Source organism: Oryzias latipes, chromosome 11 (assembly GCF_002234675.1).
Source record: "Oryzias latipes chromosome 11, ASM223467v1".
NCBI lineage: Eukaryota > Metazoa > Chordata > Actinopteri > Beloniformes > Adrianichthyidae > Oryzias > Oryzias latipes.
Genome location: NC_019869.2, coordinates 9726659 through 9750495, shown reverse-complemented (window position 1 = coordinate 9750495; position 23837 = coordinate 9726659). Strand labels below are relative to the sequence as shown.

Below are 23837 nucleotides of genomic sequence, written 5' to 3'. Positions count from 1 at the left end.
ATTTTTTGTCAGATGATAAAAGTAACTCATTAAGGGTGATTGGAATATGAATACACTACCTTTAGACTATATGGGTATATTGAAAAGTTTTCATTTATACTTAAAGTCTGACTGTAAAAATGTGACATAAGGCCAAATATTTAAAATATCAAAGGTAGGAAAGTGAAAAAAGAAAGAGGAGTTCATCAATACGCCAATTTGATGCATGACTCCCGTTTCTCAGTTTCTTCTATCATGGAAAAAAAATGTATTGTGCATAATTTTTCAATTATTGCATTTTGATTCTACAGTTCAGGTTGAGACTGTGATAAAAAACATGAACGTTGCGATCAATTGAAGTTGTAGAAATACCTTTATAGTCAGATTTCCTATCTTCACACATAATGAATTTTAATGTATTTCTAAAACTTTATTTGTAACTCGGTTTAGTTCAAATCTTTCAAAACGATCAGTTGCCACAAACATGGAGAGATTTGGCCACCTATTCAGATCTCAATATGATATTAAGTCCCACAAATAAAAATGAAGAAAAGCACAAAAGAAGACAAACAGGAGAGAGTTACATCTATGCATAGATATTTCAAACTTAAGGGGATTCGTCGTTATACAAAGAAATGTACAGAAACAGACAACACATCTCCTTGTATATTGATCCACATACCCATGTAAATGATGCCATTTATATGCCACTATAATTATTGTTATTCTTGAAACTTATAGATACAATACATGACACACTGAACCCATAGCATGTAAAGTTTGTCAAAAAACAGTTTGCATGAAAAAGAGTTGGAGGAGGTGGACTAAGATAATCCCTCCCTTCCCTATTATGCTTCACTTTAATATTTCACTTGTTTTTAAACATACATGCCATACTATAGGGTGGCCATGGTGAGGTAGAGTGGTCAACTTCTGACTTGCAGGTTAGGTTCCCACCTTGCCCGTCCAAGAGTCCTTGGGGAAGACACTGAACACTGAAGACACTGAACTGAAGAAGACACTGAACGCTGCTCCTGGCGGTTATAGTTTGGCACCACACCCGTTCAATCAGTGTGTGAATGTGTGTGTGTGGGTGAATGGGGACTGTAGAGCATTCTGGCCTTCAAATAAGGTAGTAAAGTGCCATTCATAAGTGTGCACCTTTTACCGTACATTGTGTCATTTATATGATCTATATGATATTCAGAGACACAGAACAGTAATTGCTTCTGCATTAATCAATCATTCAAACAGCAGGTAAACAAAGAGAAATATAGCAAAGAAATTATAAATAGAAAAGGGACAAAAAGTACACAACATTTAAACCTACTACAAATAAAAATAGACATAAACAAATTGAAAAGAAAAAATCAAAAAAGGTAAATACAGAGCAGTAATGAAACTAACAACTAAACTTTACCCCCAAAATGTATGTGTGTAGGTTGCACTGAATGGTGACAGTTTGGTGGAAGAATTAAAATCTTTTATTTAATAGTAAGTCATTTGTTAAAGAACTTTGTGAAAATAAAACCAAATTTTGATTCTCACATGCCACATATATTTAAGAATCAGAATAAACGTATGCACATCTAATAAAACAACAGTAAATTTCTATCACAAGTTTTAAAAAAAGGGTTACCAATCGGCTCTCCATTGAGAAAATGGAGAAGTGGTTGAAAGAGAAACTCTTCAAACAAGACCAACTGATGGCTTTTGTCACATCAAAAACAGATTTCAGTTCTTTGTTGGATTTCCATGGAAGAAGCTCTCTGTCTTGACTGTTGGACTTAGTTTCCATAAATAACTCAGCATTACAGAAGCAGGTTAACATCTGGGCTATTTTTACTTCTGCCTACATGTTTGTGGTTTGCCTGAGTAATAACTGCGCCTGAGTCTTTATGATGTAGTCTTCAAAAGAGATTGTGACATTTTGTCAGAATAGATTCCCTATCTGTGATTTGCACCTGCTGAGCGTGGGTGAAAAAAAAATCCCCAACACACATTTTGACCAGTAAACTTATAGTTTCTGAACATTCAAAATAGGGTTAGTCAAGTTAAGGGGAAAAAATGCCAAAATTGTCTCAGATGTTGAGTTTTTTAGGTTTAATTCTGGCCAAAAAAAAATTTGCCGTTGATTTGCATGTCTGTATGGGAACCCCCATTCACTTTTACCCTTTACTTTGTCTTCACATCAGCTTACCCAAAGAAGAGGAGGGGGAAAGTAAAGCGGTCCTGAAAAGAGAGAATCCATCATATGAGTGATCTGCATCTGGAGAGGAAAGTTTATACAAATGTTGGGAACCATGTTTGAAAAAGTTGGCATCAACTGTAGCAGCCTGTGTGTGTCTGTGTGTGTTTGGAGAGTGATGAGACCAGACCAGCGTGATGGAAAGCCCAGCCGACTGCTAACACAAACATACCAGGGGGGTGGGGGGTAAGACAGAAGGAGGGGGTGGAGTTGGTGGAGGTTGGAAAGGTGGGGGAGGACTGCTGCAGTGGAAGAGTGGTTTGCGTCAGGTTTACAGCAATGACAGCTGTCATTAATACACTGATCCTAAGCAGCATTGATGGGACAGAGGATGTTTGCACAAGGGTCCATTCCAACGTTTGGCAAAGAACACAGGCAGGTTTTGCTGCCCCCCCAGCCTAGAGAGAAGAAAGTTTTCATACACTCCGTAGACTGTATACAGCTACGTTCACTGCGGTCATGTGACATGCGTTCTTGCTAAATGGAGGTTCTCGAAACCCCATTAAGCCCATGGTGTTCAAACTGGATGAACAGGGAGTTGCTTCTTCTTTTTATTTTTCCACTGTCTACTATTGCATGTCCACCACATACAGGTGGGGCGAAATATTGAAGCGGTGCAAATCTTGCGAATCTTCTGGCTTTTTCTTTCACAGCTCCAGTCCGATATATGAAAGACTTGGTGTCATGTAATTTTGGCCGGGCACAAGTTGCAAATATTAATTTCTCTTTCATGATCAATTTTCAAACAGTTGGCACTTCCATGACTTAAAAAGGATGCCATCCATACATCACTACCAGATTTAAATTTGTCAAAGTCATGGTTTACTTTCCAATGCATGTTTTATACATAGAGCTTGAAAGCACTCGTACAAATGTGCGTAGTTATATGTGTAAACACAAGAATTTTGAACAGTGAAGCCCAAAACGTGCATTTAAGTGCAATTTACATGGACTTTTACTGAAAGTGACCGCTTAAACATGCGTCGCCGAGGGCGGGGTGAACATAGTTTAAGAGAACTGTATTGAATGATTGTGACGTCACACAGGGGAACCTTCCTGACTACACCAACCAAATGAAGTCAACTCAGTTGCTGTTTTTTTGCTATATGGCAGCCGCCATGTTGAAGCCCGATGTCGTCAGTAAGCAGTGATTGGTCTGAGTTGGTCTGAGTCAACGTTTGTATGGCAACCAATCAGGAATGAGCTTGTTGGAAGTCCACACCCCTAACACTTGAAAGCGGGTCAGGAGAATGTCAATCAAACATTTCGAACATGGTTGGTCAGCAGGCACCACCTACTTTGATTGAGGCATCTGATTTGTCAGTTCATAACTTAAATAACTGCACTACAGAAAAAATATTTTAAAAAATTAGGATTTCTCTATTGGATTTTGGCTTCTTGGAGACAGCAGGTACTACTTGTTTGGAACGTGAGGGGGGAGGAGTCCTTCACTCTAGTTCTCACATAAAGTCAATGGTACACTCAGAGCCAACTGTGGCAATTGTTTTCTTAAAGATGTCTCTGGAAATCCTCATTTGGGAAATAAATGAGCGATAATGATGAATGAACAGAGATCTACGATAGATCCCCGAGGGACACACAGGGTCAAACACAGTAGATAATTGGTGAGTATACTGCACTCCTGGCATTAACTCAAAATCTCTGTTTGGGCCTCACGCCAAGCAAGATCTGCTGCCAGAGATGGACAGTCCAGTATGGGTTACTCATTCTGTTTCAGTGTGGTTGTTTGTGAAGAAGCAGCAGTGAGGGGGTGACTCCAAGTCAATGGAAACTGCTTACAATGCATTAAGACCCCCTCTGCTCTTCCTCACCATCTTTTGATCCCCACTGCAGGAGCCCCCCACTCCCGCATAATCCATCTATGCACTTCAGCAAACCCCCCCCCCCCCCCCCCCCCCCCCTCTTCCTCCTGAGACCTCATTGGGCGTTCTTCAGATATAAACACAAGTGTTCATTTCAAGGCCACGGTTTGGCCGGAATGCACATCACAACTTCTCCTCCTTCCCCCTCCTCCTTGCCCTCTCTCTCTCTCGTTTTTGTCTCTTTAACTCTGATAGCGCGCGGACGGAGCGCGTCGTTGCCATGACATCCGCCTGCCGGAGCCGGCGCACCGGTTAAATAGACGGCCCCTCTCCCAATTCCAATGTGTAATGTGCACAGACCAGCATGCTGGAGGGCGCCGGCTCTGATTGGTACCCGCTCGTGACTCTCCTGTCCCGGGAGGAGACGCTCACCGTCGTCAGCTGTTAGAGGGCATTCTCGGTTACACCTGGAAAATACATGGAGCCGCGCGCGCCCCGGCGATTGCTTCACCTTGCTCTCTCGTAAGCTCATTGGATCCGGGATGTGAAAAGCCTACGTTCCTGGATTAAAGGGGTTGCTGAATGAATGAAAATGTCCCGGGACTCGATCGGACACTCCCGGCTTTTGTTGGCGCGGCGGCGGACGCACGGTGCGCAGATCCCCCCGGTTCATTCCCACTAGCTGCTCGGCTGTGTCCTCGCTGCATCCCACCTTTCAAGCTCCCCGTGTGGATAGGATGACTTCCTGGCTCCGCTCATACGGCAGCGTCCCTCTGTGTGTCCTCCTCGCCTGCATGGTTTGGTGCGCAGAAGCTTCAAGTACCGGTGAGTTCGGGTCCCTTACATAAATCACTGCACAATCAGCTTTTCATGTGATCATCAGGGGTTTTATTAAAGAAATTATTACTATACACCAACAATCGAAACTATTAGACCTCACCTTACAATGGTGTAAAAACCCAGATTGCCATACCTCCTAAACAAATTACTGTAGTCAAGAAAAAAAGACGCACAAATCTGTATAACTGCTGTAATCTGAGCCAATCCTTTCCAAACCTGACAAAACTACGGAACCAGTTCTTGCTTTTGCCTTTAAGTCAGTCACAGTTTTCCCTCAGTCATTCACCTGCACACCTTGAAAACTGCTTATAAGAGATGGGGAATTCCCAAACTTTTCTCTCCTGCACCGTTAAATCACACTGACCTTTTGTTTCAGCCATCAATCTAAGCAAAACTGAAATGGGTCACCATATCCTGCTGCTGTATGACAGGTCAGACTTTTATTTGGGTCAGACAGACATGATAATGGACCTATTAGGGATGCAAAGACCTGCAACCATTCTCTGTACATTCCAACCCAGTGAATCTGCTCCAAAAACCTGGATTTGCTTCAATCACTTTAATATAGCAGGCATATTTCAGCAGTCTGCTTGTGTGTAGGTAGCTTTCACTGATTAAGTAATACTCAGAAATCCTTGGTGTGTGTGGGAGATGATCTGTTTCACCTTCCCAAAAAAATCTCTGTTCCCACAGCTAATCAGTGTAGGATGCTAAGTGGTTCATCAAACACTGGGCATAAAATCTTTAATATCCACATCCTGCACAGCTAATGAGCAATGGCACTTTCTTTCATATGCTAATCACGGATCCCCATTGTCGTCTGCCTGCAGGTGCCAGTGTGTGTTGGTCACCCAGCGTCACCTCCTGCTCAGATTGCCTCAGACGGGGACCACAATGCGCCTGGTGTTTCAAGGAGGTAGGAATGTGTCCGCATATGTGTGCAAAAAAAAAAAAAGTTAGAAAGGAAAGCACAACAGTGGGAACGTGGCAGACTTACAGCAGCATTCCTCAGATGACACGCACCAAAGCGTGCATGGCATCCACAGACGAGAATATAATGTCTATGGTCGAGGTTGGTGGTTTGCATCAAGACCTGTGTGTGAATGTTTCCCTGCTGAGCCACTCTTTCTGCGTGTTTGTTTGTCCGAATCTGTCCTTTCAGCCTGCATGTCCATCTGTCTTTTGAAGAGCTCACCTCTGAATCACACTTTGTTGATGTTTTAAGGCATCCTGGAGCATGCCAGCACACCCTCAAACACACAAACATAAAAAAAAAAGAGAAAAGAAAAAACAGAAAAAAAACATGATAGAAAATTGTGTAACTTCCAGAAAAAAAATGTTTATCTCATTTATTTCTTAAGAATTTTTGAACATTTTTGAGAAACGTTTGAAAACTGAGGACACACAAAAAGTTTGTGTTACCACCATTCAGGTGCTTTCCCACCTTGCTAACTCTGCTGATGTCATCTCAAAGGGCTGGGTTTTAGTGGCTCGGGATTTCAATCGTCTCTGAAATTTTTTAAACACACACAAACTCACAGTCATGCTTGGAAAAGCACTGAAAACAAAGCAGTCTCAGTGCTGGTGATTATGCACGTTCACTGAGGCTGTTAATGTTCAGTGACTGGAGAAGGAAGGAGGGGGTAAGGAAGGGGAGTCCCAGAAAAGCTGTCTGTGTTAGGAGTTATTACAGGGCAGGTTATTACCAGAGGATGACTAAAAATAAAAATAAATCGCTTTCAGGTTGAGGTGACGTTCATTCAGTCATGTAGAGTGTGCTCTGTTGATCTGAAACGAATATAAGTGTCACATGTTTCCGAAATTTTTGTACTTTTCATTATGCTATACAATCCCAGTTTAGGATAAAAAATATCTTGACTTCATTCCAACTCTTTAAGGCATGAGACTCTTCCTGAAGCAGCTGAGAGTAAGCTAAAGCTTGAGAGAGACATTTGACGGAAAGGTTTCAGTTTTCTTCCTGGGAAAGTAAAAGTTAAGACTCCCTCCTGGGATATCTGGACAGCGGATTTGGGTTTAGTAAACACAAACCCTCTTCTGCATGAGTAACATTCAAATCAAATAATAGAACAACCAGGTTTCTGATGTCAGTGTCAATCCATCACAAAGCCAAACAAAAAACAAGCCAACAGAAAATGAAACCAAAGGGAGCAACAGTGAAAGTGGTTTCAGTTGCAGATGACAAGCCAGGTGGTTTCTAACCGGGAGCTGTATCTTTTTCAGAGTCCAAAACCTCAAATTTGATTTGGCTGATACCAATTAACTGCTTTTCGTGCCCACTTTTTATATTACAGATTGTCCACCTGACCTGGATCTTTTTTTAGTCAACCTGCTTTAGATTTGCTCCAGAGAGTTTGATTTCACCCTAAATTAAAATATTTCAGCAGCAAAAGAGCAATTCATTCTATGTTATGTCAATTCTGACCAACAGGCGACATCCCACATTGTTGACGTGATGGGTCAAAAGGTCCATAAACGTCTTTGTTTTCCTCGTCTGAGCTGGCATCTGTCTTAAAACTATGTCTGGATAGTTCCAATGTTGCATGCCGTTTTTTTACCATGTTAGGTTGGGGCTGTAAGGGGCTGTAAGCTGGTGGGAGAGCCTGTAAACAGAGAGGGATTGCTATGTCCTAGAAAACCCAGAAAACTACACATATTTTGATTTTAGGCTAAAATTGGTTAAATCCTAATCAAAAGACCTCTGGGAACGCTTTTAGAATAGATCAACAGATGATTGATCTCTTGATCTGTAGGACTTTCTAGACAAGGTGGGGCCAAGCCATCGCTGTGATCTGCCAGGAAACCTGCAGAAGAGAGGCTGTGGACCAGAATTCCTGGAGCTGTCTGAGATCAAGGTGGAGGTCGGCAGGCTCACCAGGACACAAGTGTCTCCGCAGCACATAAGCATCACTCTCAGACCAGGTGAAGGCCCCTGCGATTCAAAATGTTTTCATGCATCCAGCACCCATGCAACAACTATTTTTCAGTTTTAGAGCAGGGACAAATGTAACTAATAAAATTGTGTGGGTACGTCTCTTCTTAGGTTCAGAGGCCAGTTTCATTGTAGCTGTGACGCAGTTGGAGCGATATCCTGTGGACTTGTACTACCTGGTGGATGTGTCAGCCTCCATGCAGGAAAACCTTGATCACGTAAATGTTACATTTTCGTATTAAGTCAAAGTTCTGCAGTCTGTAATTATCTGTAACTGATGATTATTAGAACAAATTTCAGAATGAACCAAAGAGGTACACTCTCTTTCTCATCTTTCCTGTTGTGTTCTTGTGCATCCTGGATCTCTCCCTATCTGTAATGTAGTTGAAGACGGTGGGTGTGGCCTTGTCTCTTCGTATGATGCAGCACACCTCAGACCTTTGGCTGGGTTTTGGCTCGTTTGTGGATAAACCTGTGTCACCTTACATCAATGTACACCCTTCTAAGATCAACAACCCCTGCAGGTAAGAGGTTGGTTAAAGACGCACTCCAATAAACATTATGTTTTTGGTGTTATTAACATGTTTTTGTCATATTGTTTTGATGATAGAGGGCATATATAAGGGAAATTAAGCTAAATATTACATTTCTAAGTATTTCTTTCTTCAAATCATAAATCAGGAGCAGATAAAAAAATGCAGTTTAAAAAAGCTTGTAGTTGTTAAGTACAAACTACAATCATCAGGTCACAAGCTTCCTGCTCCGCTCCATTCTGATGCATCCAATTGCAAATAGATCCATGTACGTCTTTATTTTACTCGTCTGAGCTGGAATCAGGAACTAAACTGTATGGCTGGATAGCTACAAGATTGCTCACCCTGTGAGGGACTGTAAGCTAGCGGGAGAGAGTGTAAACAAAGGAATGATGGAAAATGAGCGCAGGCTTACTCTGCAACAACAGTCCAGCCCTCTTTTATTATTTGGATACATGAAAAACACATGTAGTATATTTTCTATCTTTTTTGCACTTTACAATTTAAAAAAAATTCTCAGATGTTTTTAAGATACAAAAAATATTAATGTATTAAAAAAAAGAGGAAGTGACAAGGTAGAGATGGTCTTGTGTGGTCAACATAAACTTGGATGCTAGGACAGCATTATGAATACGAGATGTGCATGTAAAGCAGTGCAGCAGCTCTGCATTCCTGACTGTTGCAGCTTAAAACATAAGACTGTTTTGCGTTTCTCGCCAGCGATTATGAGATCCGCTGTCGCCCGGCCCACGGTTTCCACCACGTTCTCAGCATGACTGGGAATATGAGCGAGTTCACGCGTACGATCAAGCGCCAGCGCATCTCTGGTAACATGGACACACCTGAAGGAGGGCTGGACGCCATGCTGCAAGCTGCTGTCTGCCAGGTGAATGGGGCCTTCAGTGTTGTGTCTGCATGACACTGAGAAGGGCTTTTGTTCAGGGACAATGGGTGAACTCTGACTCAGCATTGAACGTTATCTCTGCAATAGCATTAAGCAGAAGACATCAGTGTGGAAGTATGGCACACAAACAGTCACAAATGCTTACACTGGGGCTGAGTCACGCCATGTAAGGGGGCACGAAGCAACCAGTTTTCAGGGAAACATCATGGTGGTCATCAAGGCCAGAAATAGATTCTCCATTAGCTACTTATAAGCTTTCCTCAATTGCTCACGCATTTGCTCTTATTTTCTCACACGGTCTCTGCAGAGGTTAAAGACATAAAGGAGACACTGTCAGCTCGTGGGATTTTAGCTGTTTTAAATTGTTTCTTCTTTACAGAAAAATGTGAACATAACGGCAATAGATCTGATTCCGATGACTGAAAAGTTTGACACTGCATTTTTCTTTTACCGCACTCATAAAACTTCAAAATGGGAAGCATATGGAGTCCTGTGAAAAAGGTCCTGTTAGTTATCAAGCTCCCTATGTTAAGTCCAAAAAAAATCATCAGCACTTTACTTAGACTGAGAGTTTTTAAGAAAAGTTTGAGATGAACGACAAACAGCCTGTCATGCCATTTCATTATTTTTTTACTGTAGGGTATTTACATGTGTGATATTGCAATCCAGTGGGAAAAACTTACATATAACTGTTGTTTTTTTAATCATAACACACTACATAGATAGGTACATACCTTGTTAGCCAACGACACACGTTAGGCCTTCGTCACAACTGCCCTTATGGATGGATATGGGCTCTCTGCGGTGTACATGTACAGGGCACGCAGACTGTCCGCATCCGAGACACAGGCACGTCATACAGATTTTCCTTTTTTCCACCCCCTTAAGTCCTGTGTGCTGTGCAAAGGGCCCTTTAGGGCTGTTCAGGTAAGTGTGCGCTCCTTGCCTGCAGCCTGACTGTTACATATTAGGAAATTAGAGTGTAGTTTGTGCGGGCATCCTACAGGTGTCTTATAGGTGTGTGCAGCATTTGTTTACGGTCAGGGAGGAGCCAGTACCTTACCACCAGCTGAAGTGCTACGTAAAAGGGCATCACACAACAGCATTACTCGTAGGTCATAATTGCGTGTAACTTACAATATTCCTATGCTACGTACACAACAGGCATGTGATGTGTGTTCAAGAATGAGCCAAAGGAAGATTCTTGAAGGCGCTTTTAGCATACAGTGTTCACACTAGACTGTCGCATACTAGCATATGTCCCTACAGTTGGAAGAGGTTTGATGCAAAATGTTGTGAATCTTGCGCCAGACTTTTTCTTTCACTGCTCTATTGCGATTTATGAGAGACTTGGTGCCATAGAATTACGGTAAGACACAAAACGCAATTATTAATTCATCATCCATGATCACTTTGCAAACAGTTGCCACTTCAGAAAATAACAAAGGATGCTGACCATACATCACTAGCAAACCCGAGACTATTATTGGTCAAAGTTCAACTGGTTTAGCTTTCAATGTGCATTCAATGGCCTCGTGTCTTGTACTTAGAGGCCCAAACTAGACTCAAAAACGTGTGTGGTGACGTGTGTAGCGATGTGTGAATGCGAAACGTTTTGAATGTAGAAGCCCAAAATTTGCATTTACGTGCATTAACACAGATTTCTGATTGAATTTAGTCTCTTGATAGCACATTTTTGAGCCTGGTGTGAACGTAGTATGACAAATACTTTATAATCTGCTTATCACACACACAACTGTCATACATTTCCTTTTTATGACAACTCTTAAGGTGGCCGTATAAAACTCAAGGGAACTGCAGAACACACCTGCGTTCCTTTGTAGATGTCGAACCCTCCACAGGCCCGAGCACCCCAAAAACCCACAGCAGTTTCATGGGTCAACCTGAGTGCATGTGATTATGGCATAAAAAAAAGTAGAGTCTTTGCAGCAAATGTCCACATAGTGTGTTGGTTCAAGCACAAATTCTATCTGGAGCAATTCACATGTGTGCTAATTCAAATTAAAACGAAAAACTGTTGTGAAATTGTTGCTTTATTGTCCTAAAGACTTAGGAGCTAACACACCATACCTAAATGTGACTTTTCTATCAAGGATGCAGTTGGTTGGCGATCTGAAGCAAAGCGTCTGCTGCTCCTAATGACTGACCAGCCCTCTCACCTCGCCCTGGACAGCCGGCTGGCAGGGATTGTTGTGCCACATGATGGCCTTTGTCACTTGGAAAACAATGTTTACACAGGAAGCACAAAGATGGTGAGGAGTGAGAAGTAGTTTCAAGATTAAGAGTAGATTGACACATATCTCATCGTTGGGTTTTCTCCTTTATAGGATCATCCCAGTTTGGGACAGTTGTCTGAAAAGCTGCTTGAAAACCATATCTACTCTGTCTTCGCTGTGGATAAACAGCGGTACCAGTGGTATGAGGTAATCTGTCCCTCAGATGCAACCCTTGAACAGATAGTTTTACCTGATGATCCACATTCCAGTGTAACTAAAGTTAAAGTCCCATTAGTTGTCATGCTACGGAGCCCCTAAAGAGACATAGACGTAAGAAGTAAAAAAAGATTTGTACTGGTTTCTCTTGCGCACAAGAAAGTATCTGTGCACACCAGAAAATAAATGGTCATCTGCATATAGGAGACCTTTTCAGTAAGTCATCTGAAAATGACATTATGTGAACTTACTAACTTTTATTTTACCTTCAGACTCGCCTACAAAGACATCGTGGCTTTGCTTGTCCAGCGTCACCATTATGTCATCTCTGAATGTGACCTAAAACAAGTTCTAAAGTCTTTGGTTTGACACTTTTTGGTGCACGAGAAACCAGTACTATTTCTTTTTACGTTTATGTCCCTGTAGGGGTTCCATATCACACATTTGGATGTGTGAAATTATGTTCTGCATTTGACCCATCCCCTGGACGGAGCAGTGTTTTAATCCAGCTCCTTGCTGAGTGTCAAGCAGGCAGGCATTGGGTCCCACCAATCATGGATTTTTAACTCACAACCTTCCACTGTCAGGGTGGATACTCTAGTTTAAGGCCACTAAGTTGCTTACTATTCTTTAAATTCATGTGTTTGTTCCTCTAGGAGCTGGTGCGCCTACTTCCTGGTTCCTACTTGGGAAAGTTAAGCCTCCGTCAAGCACCAAGCCTGGTAGATCTGGTGGTGGATGCATATAAGGTAAGAATATAAGGTATTCTCCCTGTCCTATTGTGTTCCCCTTAGTAAAAGGAATCCTCCAATCAGTTGTGGCAACACAGTTGAACCTTTTCTTTTTACTTATTCCTTTTGCAGCCTTTTTAGTACCATCAGATTAGCAGACAGAGCTCCAGAATTCAATTGAATTTTTTAGCCCAATATTACAACAACAGACATCTAGACTCAAATATGTTAAATTTCTGTGCACGTTTTGTGGTACAACAACACACTTTTTACATCACAGAGAGTTCAACAACCATTACATGAGGTTTTTGAACAATTCAAACAGAAAAACATGGATGAGGACAAGAGGCTAAGGAGGGGTAAGCTTCAGCGTGCTTTTGTGTGCGTGAGACCTTGGGTTAGTTCAGTTGGCAGCAGTCTGCGACTATAATCTTGCCTCCGGCAAAGTGCTCCATTGTTTGCCTTGTGAATCTGCCGAATCCTCAGATTGGGGCATGCATCTACACACATATGTGCACACAAACACACACACACACACACAAACAGAGTCCAAACAGAAGCTGCCATTGTAGCAGTATCAGATCCCCAAGGAAACCATGTGTCCTAATCATGGACGGAGACAAAGATTCTATTTTTGGCTCCACCCCCTCTTACCCATAAACCCCCTGGTATTTGTAAAAGAAGAGTAGGCACAAAGAAAGGAAGTGCTTTCTAGTGATGTTGATGATTGAGCTGCTTTTAGAGAATTTAATCTAAGTCTACCTCAAAATCAGATTAAACTGGACGTTTTAGTGTCATGTAAAGCTAAAATTTAATTCCCCCTCTTTCTTTTGTCCCGCTCAGAGGCTGCTGTCAGAGGTGTTGGTGTCTGTGTCAGTGGAGGACAAAGCAGTCAGCAGATACTGGGTCTCTGTGTCTCCTCTGTGTCCCGATGGATCCACGCCTAAAGGCTGGAGCTGCACAGGAGTGCAGCCAAACCAGACGGTGAGCACTCCTACAGAGTATCAGTTTGTAGAAATTCAATCAAGAGAACTTTTACTTACAGAGAGGTTTCTTAGCCTTTTTTCTCCGTTTCGGATTGTTTGGACGTGCAAGAACACACCTACACAAGCACATTACCTAAAGCTTTCATGACAGAGAAGATTTGTTAAATAATCCAAGTTGAGCGGATTATTGCCTGTATTTAACAGGAAAACATTTCCATGTGATTCCGTGATCTTTTTTGTCCTCAAACCTTTGCCTTGCCTAATATGACTCTCCATCCAAACAAATGAGACATTTGATTTATAACGAAAATAACCTTAAAGACCGACCTGGAGGAAAATTGTGTTTTTGTGGCATTTTTCTCATGATGGAGAAAACATAATTAAACTTAAAATTGCATTTCTTTATTCAATTGTAAACCAGGAGCAGACGAAACAATGCTGTTTGTAAAAGGTTCTATTTGTTAGTAAACACGTTGGGCGGCCCACAAGCTTTCTGCTCCGCTCCATTGCTATGGATTCACTTGTGGACAAATAAATCAATGTATGTCTTTTTTTTCCCTCGTCTGAGCTGGAATCTGGCTCTAAACTTCTCAAAAATTTCTCGCCATTTTTGTTTCACTGCGGATGTTAGGTTGAGTTGTGGGGGGGCTGTGAGATTGTGGGAGAGCACGTAAACAGATGGATGACAGGAAGTACAGGCGGGCTTACTCAGCACCAACAGTCCAGCCCACAGCTCAGAGGCAAATTTTTAATGAACTACTGCCGCTCTGTAGAAACTATGTCCTAGATCATTTGGGCTAAAAATGGGATAATCATTTATAAAAGACCACTGGAAACACTTTAAAATAGAGCAAATGAGGATTAAAGTGGGTTTTTAAAAGTGTTTGTTGTGACTATTTGCTCTGCATGATTAAATATTTCAATTTGAAGGAAAACATAAAAGCACTTGGCTATAAATACATGTAGATGTAGATACACTAGATATGAATACACTGGGAATTGTAGCTTTGGTTTCTCTATTTCACATTCATAAATGTGCTGACATTCTCTTTTCTGTAACCTTTGTGTGATCCTTCTTAAACTCCAAGACACTAAATCATTGCTCTGTAATTGTTTCATTGTGGTGAGAGACAAACGCTCAATCCTTTAATCCTTGGATGGATTAAACTGAATTATGGAAAGAAGTTTTCCGCAGTGGTGATAAATATCAGGAAAAGGTCTTGTTGTGCACAGTTTTCCACATCAATAGGATAATTATTCATGCTGAGTCACTCCAACTATTTAGAACTATTTAGATTTTGCCTATGTACTGTTTAAAATTGAGGTATCGATGTTGTAACCAGGCAAAGAGATGCCATTCATTTACTGTCATTCCTGCAAACAAACAAAGGTTTGAACAGAAAAAGTAAATACTTTCAGTAATGTAGCATCCATCAACATACGATAGAAATTTACCAACTCAAATCCAAATTTAAATATGCCAGATGAGGACAAAAATATAGGGTAACTTTTTCAAACAGCATTTTTTTAATTCACAATGATTTGAATAAAGAAATACACAAAGCGCAAATTTGAGCGTGTTCTCCATCTTGAGAAAATTACTACAAGAACATGTTAAAAACACCAAAACACAATTTTTAAAGAATTTACTGTCCAGAAAGTGTTCTGTCAATGCGAAGCTAAAAATACTGCCCTGTTTTTGTCATGCAGGTCTACTTTAATATCACCATCGGTCAACACTCCTGTGCTGATGATGGCAAAGATGAAGACGTGAGGGTGATCGTTCGCCCTGTGGGTTACAACGAGTCGACGGTTGTTAGGATCCGTTCCAAATGTCACTGCCGATGCGGAACAACAGGGCATTGCCATGAAGACGAACAGTTGCCCTGTCAAGGGCCTCAAGATGGTGCAAAGCAGGAGCATCTTCTGCATGACAACACAGATCCAAGCAGGAGCTGTAGAGCGAGCGGTGCAGATGTGGACTGCAGTGGGCGGGGAATGTGTGTGTGTGGGAGCTGTGTGTGTGACCAAGTTAGACTTGGGACTATACAAGGGAAATATTGTGAAATAGATGACTTCTCCTGTCCATACAAAGGGGGACTAATCTGTGCAGGTAGGGAAAACCCTAATACATCAAAACTAGTTTGTAATAATGAGACTTTTGAAAATTGTTAACACCTGTAAACTAATTTCCCCCTTTTTCCATCTGTCCTTAAGGTCAAGGTGTGTGTGTTTTGGGACAGTGTGTCTGCGAGGATGGGTGGAGCGGTGATGACTGTGGCTGTCCCCTCTCCACAATTACCTGCTTTTCAAATGGTTTACTCTGCAATGGGCAGGGCAAGTGTGTATGTGGAAAGTGTGTGTGTGACGAACCTCAACGGCATGGAGACTTCTGTGAGAAATGTCCTACTTGTCAAAGCACATGGCAATCTTACTGGTACATGAGAAATTCAAATCTTGACATGAAATTAACATGAAAGTCAAGATCTTACCCTTGATTCACTGTGAATGTTTTCTTTTGTTTTTGTTTTTTAGTAAAAGTGGGACTTGCCTACATTCTTTTGGACTCTCGCAAAAAGAGGTGTCAATGGTCAGCTACATGGATAATGCATCAGGTAATCTGAGCCCAACTTTGCTTGATGATAATATGCTTCAATGTGACAAACCCATCATAACCCATTGGTCTTCTTCCTTCCTTCATAGGTTAATTGGCATCTCAAAATTGCCCATAGGTGTAATTGTGTGACCCTGCAACAGACAGGTGTTCAAAGTGTACCCCACCTTGTTCAGTAGCTGGGTTGGCTCCAGCAGCGGGATCCAGTGGGTTCTCAAGATAGATGAATATAAATGTTTCTGTTGTTTGTGTGAAAAAGCAGAGAAGACACAATGATGACATTGTAATTGTTGTTTATCTAAACACAAATGCACAATTTATCAATGTTTCAATCATATTCTAGAGTTGTAATTTGAAAAACTGACACGTAGTGAAAAAGTCGCTGATTTGGAAAACCTTCTAGTAGAGGATTTTTTGTTTTGTTTATATAAGTCTTAAAAGTTGTTCACCCCCAAAAATACTACAATTTAGGAAAAAAGAGATAAATTAAGTTACTCCAAAACATTAATTGTCTTATCTTGCTGAACTTACACTAAATTCAAATATTGTTTAGGCTTTATGTCATCCTACTTACATACATCCATCTTCAGAACCTGCTGAATTCTGGGGTTGCTGGAGCCTATCCCAGCTACACTTGCATAAGGGGGGGGGTACACCCTACATAGGTCATCAGTCTGTTACAGGGCCACACAATAACACACACTCACATGCACACATAGTGGCACTTTAGCCATTTAGCTATTCCACCTATGAAGCATGTTTTTGGACTGTGTGAGAAAGTGGCCGGAGAAAACCGACACATGCACCAGGAGAACACACAAACTCCACACAAAAAGGACCCAGCCAGGATTCGAGGCAGGGATTTCTCACTGTGAAACTTTATGTCATCCTACATGGCATTTTTTTCAAGTTATACGTCGCTCCCGAGTACGAGTCGCAGCACCAGAAAAAATGCATAAAAGAGAATTATGCATGAGTATGCATTAGTATTAGTAATTAAGTCACACTGGAGTATATGTTGAACTTTTGGTAGAAAGGTGTGATGCTATTGAAAAAGATTTGCCAAGCCCAATGTAACGCTGCTTTCACATCAAATTTTCATCAACGAACACATCACATTTGCTGCTCATTGGTTGTCCAAAAATGTGATCACAAACGTTATCGGTTGCGAAACAAACGCTAAAGGGCAACAGGTTGTTAGCGGGAAAATAAAGAATATGTGAGCCAATATTTATTAATCAAAAATCATATATAAATTGCTCCTGAGTATAGGTTGCACCCCCAGCCAAACTATGCAAAAAAAAAATTAAAATAAATGATAAAATAAAATGACTTATCCTCCAAAAAATTTGGTACATATGATAATTTGTTTAAATCCATTTTAGAAGACTCTGCCTTCATTAGGGTCTTGGCAGACCAAGTTTCATAATAACACAAGACTATAGTGTAACACACCTGTGCACACATGCTGTTCTAGTGGCACTTTATTGCTTGCAAAGCTGCACAACTTGTTGTCTTTGAGTCAGTAAGCCAGGTATCACAGTTACAGCTGTGTTTCCCATTTACCTTCAGTTCCAGCTTGATTTCTTCATTTTTTACAAACACACACACCTAAGCTGAATCCCAGCTGAGTCACTCCTGGACTGGATGACACACACACAAACGCGCACACACAGCACTGCACGTCCAAGAGTTACAGTTTTTAACCCTCCTTCCAAATTTTTGAACAGCACTTCTCATTGTGCACAGCCCTCCCAGCACCCAACGGGACACTCTTCCTGCTCACACCCACTCCTCCCCTGGTGCAGCAGGAGCCAGGTCCCCATGGTAACCACGTTAGAAAATGTCAAAGCCTTCTTTGGGCTCTTTGTTTTGACCAATCAGCCCGTCATCCGCACATGCTCACCAGCAGATACACAGCCAGCTGTGTTCAGCATAACTGGCAAAACAACCACTGGCTGCACTCTCCATGTGTGCTACTCTGGCTGAAATTACTTTTCGTATTAGTAGTTAAAAATGTTTAAAAAATATGTGTACTTTTCATCAAAGTATTGCATTTTTTCCTTATTCTCTTTCTTCAGAATTAGGATTTAGCTTGAAAGCATTACATTAAATATGGAAATTCCACTTCTGACATTTTGGAAGTTGAAGACACAAACTTTCTAAAGTTTTTTTTTTTTTTATCAGAGAAATACGGTGGCCCTAAATCATTTTGATTTACTTAGTATTTCAATGTATATTTTACTTAATTGTTTTTTGATGTTTAAATGTAATTTTTTTTTTTTTATTACTGTTTATTTTGCTATTTTAATTGTTGTTGTGATCTTAAATATGTTTTTGCATTAAGTGATTTGTTAGTCTAATTTGGACTTCTGGGCCACCGTAGAAAAATGACTTTTGATGGAATTATTCTTTCCAGAAAAGGTCCTACACTTTTTTTTAAAGAGTTTCTGTCTCCTCTTTCCATCGTTATCTGCTTCATTCTTTTGTAAAATGACAAAAGGACTTTTAAAATGACGAACCAAGTTCGCCTTTTAAGCAAACATTAAAACTAAGGAATTCATGGGGATGTCATTCTTCTTTCTCTTTCGGCTTTTCCCATCAGGGGTCGCCACAGCGAATCATCGTTTTCCACCTCACTCTATCATGGACATCTTCTACCCTAACATTAGCCAACTTCATGTCCTCTGTTAAGACATCCATATATCTCCTCTTAGGCCGTCCTCTGGCCCTTCTGCCAGGCAGTTCCATCTCCAACATCCTTCTACCAATATATCCACTATCCCTCCTCTGAACATGTCCAAACCATCTCAGTCTGGCTTCTCTGACTTTGTCGCTAACACAGGCAACATGAGCCGTCCCTCTGATGTACTCGTTCCTTATCCTGTCTAACCTGGTCACTCCTAAGGAGAACCTCAACATCTTCATCTCCGCTACCTCCATCTCAGCCTCTTGTCTCTGTCTCACTGCTACCGTCTCTAACCCATTCATGGGGATGTCATTAAGTGATGAAATAAAAGTTAGATTACTTATTAAATAAATAATTAAAGTGTCCAAGGGTCTTTGGAGACTTTTTGTTTATCTATTCATCTTCAGCACCCATTGACTCCATTTCGGGATCACAGGGTTGCTGGAGCCTATCCTAACAACCGTTGGGAGTTTAACTAGCATGTTTTGATTACAGTGGAGCAATGATATATTTTTTAATTGTTCATTCTTTTAATATTATTTTATCTATTTAATCTCTAACCTTCAGTTATTTTCTGTTTTGTAAACAAACACATCTCATTTTTGGAACAACTGTTGTCCATTTTTTTGTTGAGAATCTCTTTTGGTCTCCACAGAGTTTCATTTCTGTGCTAATGTGTGTCCACAGAGTCCGCCAGCAGCGGTCAGCTGGTGAGAACTTTCCTCAGCGTCTGCGCGCTGACAGTGCTGTGTGGCCTGATGGTGGTGGCCGTGTCCCGGCTGCTGCTGCTGAAAAGGGGACGGTCCCAGGGGGTCTCCGAGGACGGGGGCTATCGTTGCACTGGAAAGGTGATCTCTCACATGTCATTCGTGGACAAAAGTGAAAAGGGAAAAGAGGGGGGAAATGTCCCTGGAGGCTGCAGTAACATGAGGGGAAAGCGTCATTGTTGAGCATATTTATGGTAATGAAGACCGTTCAGTGAAATGCGTCTGCCCTTGGAGGGACAGCTGCTTTTTACATTTCCTCTTAACTCCCTGATCGCTATCAGCAGTTTTTCTGATTTTTTGACCTTTTAATGACATGCAGCAACTCTGAGAAGGAAATGTGGATAGAAATGTCTTGTTCTGGTGATGTGCATTTTAGAACCCCTTAACATACTAGTTCTTCTTTTTATACGGTTTAATTGACCTTTAAGATAACAAGCACAAATAATTGGTTTATCAGTTGCTATGTATTTGTAACAGCTGGTTAAGCCACAACCAGGGAGGATTTTGAAATTTATCAAGTGTGCTCGTTTTAAGAGGGACCTTTGCTGTTATTAGTGATCTCCAATTTTGACACTGGAAAATTTTCTGCTGTTTTTCCATCAGGAAGTCATTTTGCCAGCCTTATTTGAGACCTTCAGTTCATATTTCTAGGTTTCTGACCACTTACTTAATTGTTTTTAGGCCAAAAGTGTAGATTTTTAGCATATGTGTTAGTGTTACAACCCAGTCCAGGGCATAAAGAATGAAACATTAATCAATGACTCAATAACTACATAGACCCTACAAATTAAAGTAATTTGGGATTTATTTAGCAAAAAAAGCAATTGTTAACACAAAAATACCAAATTTTTCAAGGACCAGAGGATGCTCAGTATTTGAATGTTGCTTTGGACATCCTTACCCCATCAGGTGCTCTGGACAATTAGGCACAAATCTTTCCACCAAAGATGGCAGATGGAAGACCGAAAAAACAGAGACAAAAAATACAATCCAAAAGCATAAAAAACAGAATCATGGACTCAGCCGTAACATCAGTTTCTCTAAAAAAATAAAAAAGTTGTTTTAGCATTAAATTAGTCTTTAGACTTTCTTGAACTCAAGTCCTTGAAAAAATTCATTCTTCCCTGCAAGATCAACCCTTCCTCTGGGTTTAAAGACCCACTCCAGTTATTTTTTAATCTATTTTAAAAGTTTTCCCATTGGTCTTGTAATTGTGATAATGTAACTTTTGGCTTGAATGAAATAAAAACTGTTGTTTTCTTGGACATAAATTCTGTAGAGCAGAAAAGGTTTATTAGAAATTTGCCTCTGAGTTGTGGGTGGTACTGTTTACATGCAGCAACTCCACCCCCCTTCCCCTCCCTGTTGCTGAGAGCTCTCTGTTTGGACGCTCTCCCACTAGCTTACAGCCCCTCACACCCTCAGCAAATACAGCAAACCATATTGGAGTTATCCAGCCGTACAGTTTTGATCCAGATTCCAGCTCAGACGCGGAAAACTAAGATGGACATAGATCTATTTGTCTACAAGTGGATGCATCAGAATGGAGCGGAGCAGGGAGCTTGTGTCCAGCCCATTGTAGCTTCTACGTCACAACTGCAAGCTTTTTCAAATGGAATTACCTTCAACTGTTCCTTATTCACAATGATTTGAATAAAGAAATAGTCAGAAATGCAATTTTAAACCTAAATTTCTTTTATATTGTCCTTAATGAGAAAAATCCCACAATAACATGTTAAAAACACTATTTTCATCGGCGTGGGTCTTCAAACTGATGCTCCAGTATGGATGAAGTGACAGTGGCAGCATTCTCCTTTCCTTTTTTTAGTCTCACACTGTCAGTTGAGCTGGTGCTCTTTACAATCCTGAGGAATCAAAAAGTAAACGAACTGCTTTTCACATGGAAGGATTTTCCGATATGAGATTAGTTTCTTTTTATTTATGAGATTTAACCTTCTGCAGCCTAAGAAATGGCAAAAGAAATAAGAGTGAGAGAATTTCTGATATATTTTTTAAAAACATGGATACCCTGAGGGGAGCAGTGAGCCGCAGACACAGCCAGGCTCAGGAACCATTTGGTGGTTTAGCCGCACCAATCCAACCCCTTAATGCTGAGTGTCAAGCATTGTCCCATTTTTGGAGTCTTTGGTATCACTCGGCTGTTGATTTGCACTCACGACTTTCTAGTCTCACGGTGAACACTCTAGCACAAGGCCATTAAGCTGCTTTACTTGTTTGGAGATTTCAGGATTTGTGCTGATTATTCTGCTTGTTTCTCTTTCTTCAGGATCTATCATACATTCCTACGACCAATGAGAAAACGGTAACCTACAGGAGAGACCGCCCACCCGACCATCCTTTGGAGATGCACATTCAGGTTCCGAAAATGGCCTTTGGTGACCCCTGGCAGTGCTGAGGAGGTCTTCTAACATTTAAAAGAAGCCAGCAGATATGCACAAGAGGGGAGCTGAGTTGCAAACTTGCTTTTGAGTTCCTGGCACATCAACAAAAAAATGCACACAGAGATTGTGATAAAAAAAAAAAAAAAAAACAAAGCTGCGGAACGTCCACAGAATTGTGAAAATAAGTGACTAACTTTGGCCAGTATTGCGGAAACCGAGAAGAAACAAAGAGCACAAGTCCTGCACCTCTTTCTCCTCTGTAGGAGCAAGCGCGCTACAATTTCTACAGGGTAAAGGATGGTTGTTCTTCTTTTTTAGCAGCAGTTACTGTTGTAACAACAGTAAATTGCATATGTGTGTGTGTGTGAGAGAGAAAGAATGAAGTCTGTGCTTTTTTATTTATATTTTAGTGAACACACTACAATTGATGGTATCATTTTAGTGAGAGGGGTCACGCTCCCACTGCACCATCTCTCTCTGTCTTAGTCTGCCCCCTTGTGGTCAAGGTAACGAATGGCATTCTCTCTTGAATATTACACAATAATGACCTCAATCAATTTTCAGGACACACCTGTGATTCCATATGCTTTCAATATCGTCTCTTCTAGTAATCTAAATCTTCATTGTTTTAATACTTTTATTTGCTTTGTGTGGTTTGAAGAATTTACATTACTTTTACTTTTTTTTTTACTGTAATGACAATAATATGAAGACTTGCACTTAATAATGCATCATACTGCTGAAAGTGGGGGGTGTCGCAGCAGAGAGCTGTGACAGTGTATGGTGTATTAGCTACTTAGAAGAAAATCATTCAAACACTGGAATAACAAAGACTGGGATTTGTGTTTTTGAGTTTCAAAATACGCACATTCAATCAAATGTATAACCAAACTCCAAATATTGTGACGTCTGCAGATTCCGAAGATTACAGCTAGTGTTTTTTTTTTTCTTAACAATTGTCGCACACTTAAAGAAATGGTCAGAACCCTTTGAACATTGTGCATGGCATGGATGGACATTTTAGCGCGCTTGATCCTTCTCTTTTTGATTCTTTGTGTTAATCGGTGCTGTTTTCGGCACTTGCTGCTCTACTTTACTGTAAGTTGGAAACACTAATGATTATTTATTTTGGATTCTTTTCGTGAGTTTGGTTGTTGATAAGATTAAAATTCCTAATTTATAAAAGACAGCTAATGTGGTTGGAAATATGAAGAACCACAAGAATTACTCAGCAATAAGGTAGCTTATGATCATCTCATTTAACTTGGTACTGAATTTGGATTTATGAAGGCACTTTTTAAAATATGTTTGCTGTAATTTAATGTGACTCTTCTTAATAACTGGTTTCGTTTCAATAAAAATGTCAGATTTTTAAAAAATATTATATGAGTCCTCAGATCTTTACTTTTACCACAACATAAATTAGAAATATGGCAAAAAATGACAACATTTAAATATTAGAGGAGACTGGAGCTGGTTGTCACAAGACTTATTCTAGAAACCGTGGTGTATTTTTGATATGTTAGTCTTCATAGCTTATTCATTTGCACTTCCAAATTTGTCACAAACATTAAGATGATGGCACAAGTTCACATTTTCACTTTGTTTTTGTGTTAACATCTTGTGGGTTATTAGTAGGAATGCAACTATTCACTTTCCCCACAATGCGGTTAAAACCTTGATTTTGAGGTTTTGTTTTGGTTAAATATATGATTTGTGTCTTACAAAACAACAACAAAAAATAAAAATCAGAAAAATCTTCTTTTGAATTTTAAGAAGAGAATAACAATGAGGAAAAACCTTTTAGGTGGCTCACACTAAACATGGTATAATTTAATAAAACTCTACTAAAATCTTCTTAAATCGATTGTGGACGTTGGAATGTTGGTCCACTCCTCTTCACTTGTCTTCAAGGATA

General features: G+C 40.5%; 1 protein-coding gene across 1 annotated transcript; it reads left to right on the top strand.

Moving 5' to 3' along the window:
- The first annotated feature begins 4209 nt into the window (after window positions 1-4209).
- Window positions 4210-23300, top strand: itgb8 (integrin subunit beta 8). The gene is made up of 15 exons (XM_011480816.3): window positions 4210-4875; window positions 5721-5806; window positions 7662-7830; window positions 7952-8058; window positions 8225-8364; window positions 9094-9259; window positions 11392-11550; window positions 11626-11721; window positions 12387-12479; window positions 13305-13445; window positions 15158-15560; window positions 15665-15884; window positions 15983-16062; window positions 19438-19598; window positions 21805-23300. Exons 1-15 carry the CDS (start codon window positions 4788-4790, stop codon window positions 21931-21933), a joined length of 2238 nt encoding a protein of 745 aa, XP_011479118.1. The 5' UTR covers window positions 4210-4787; the 3' UTR covers window positions 21934-23300.
- Window positions 23301-23837: the final 537 nt, after the last annotated feature.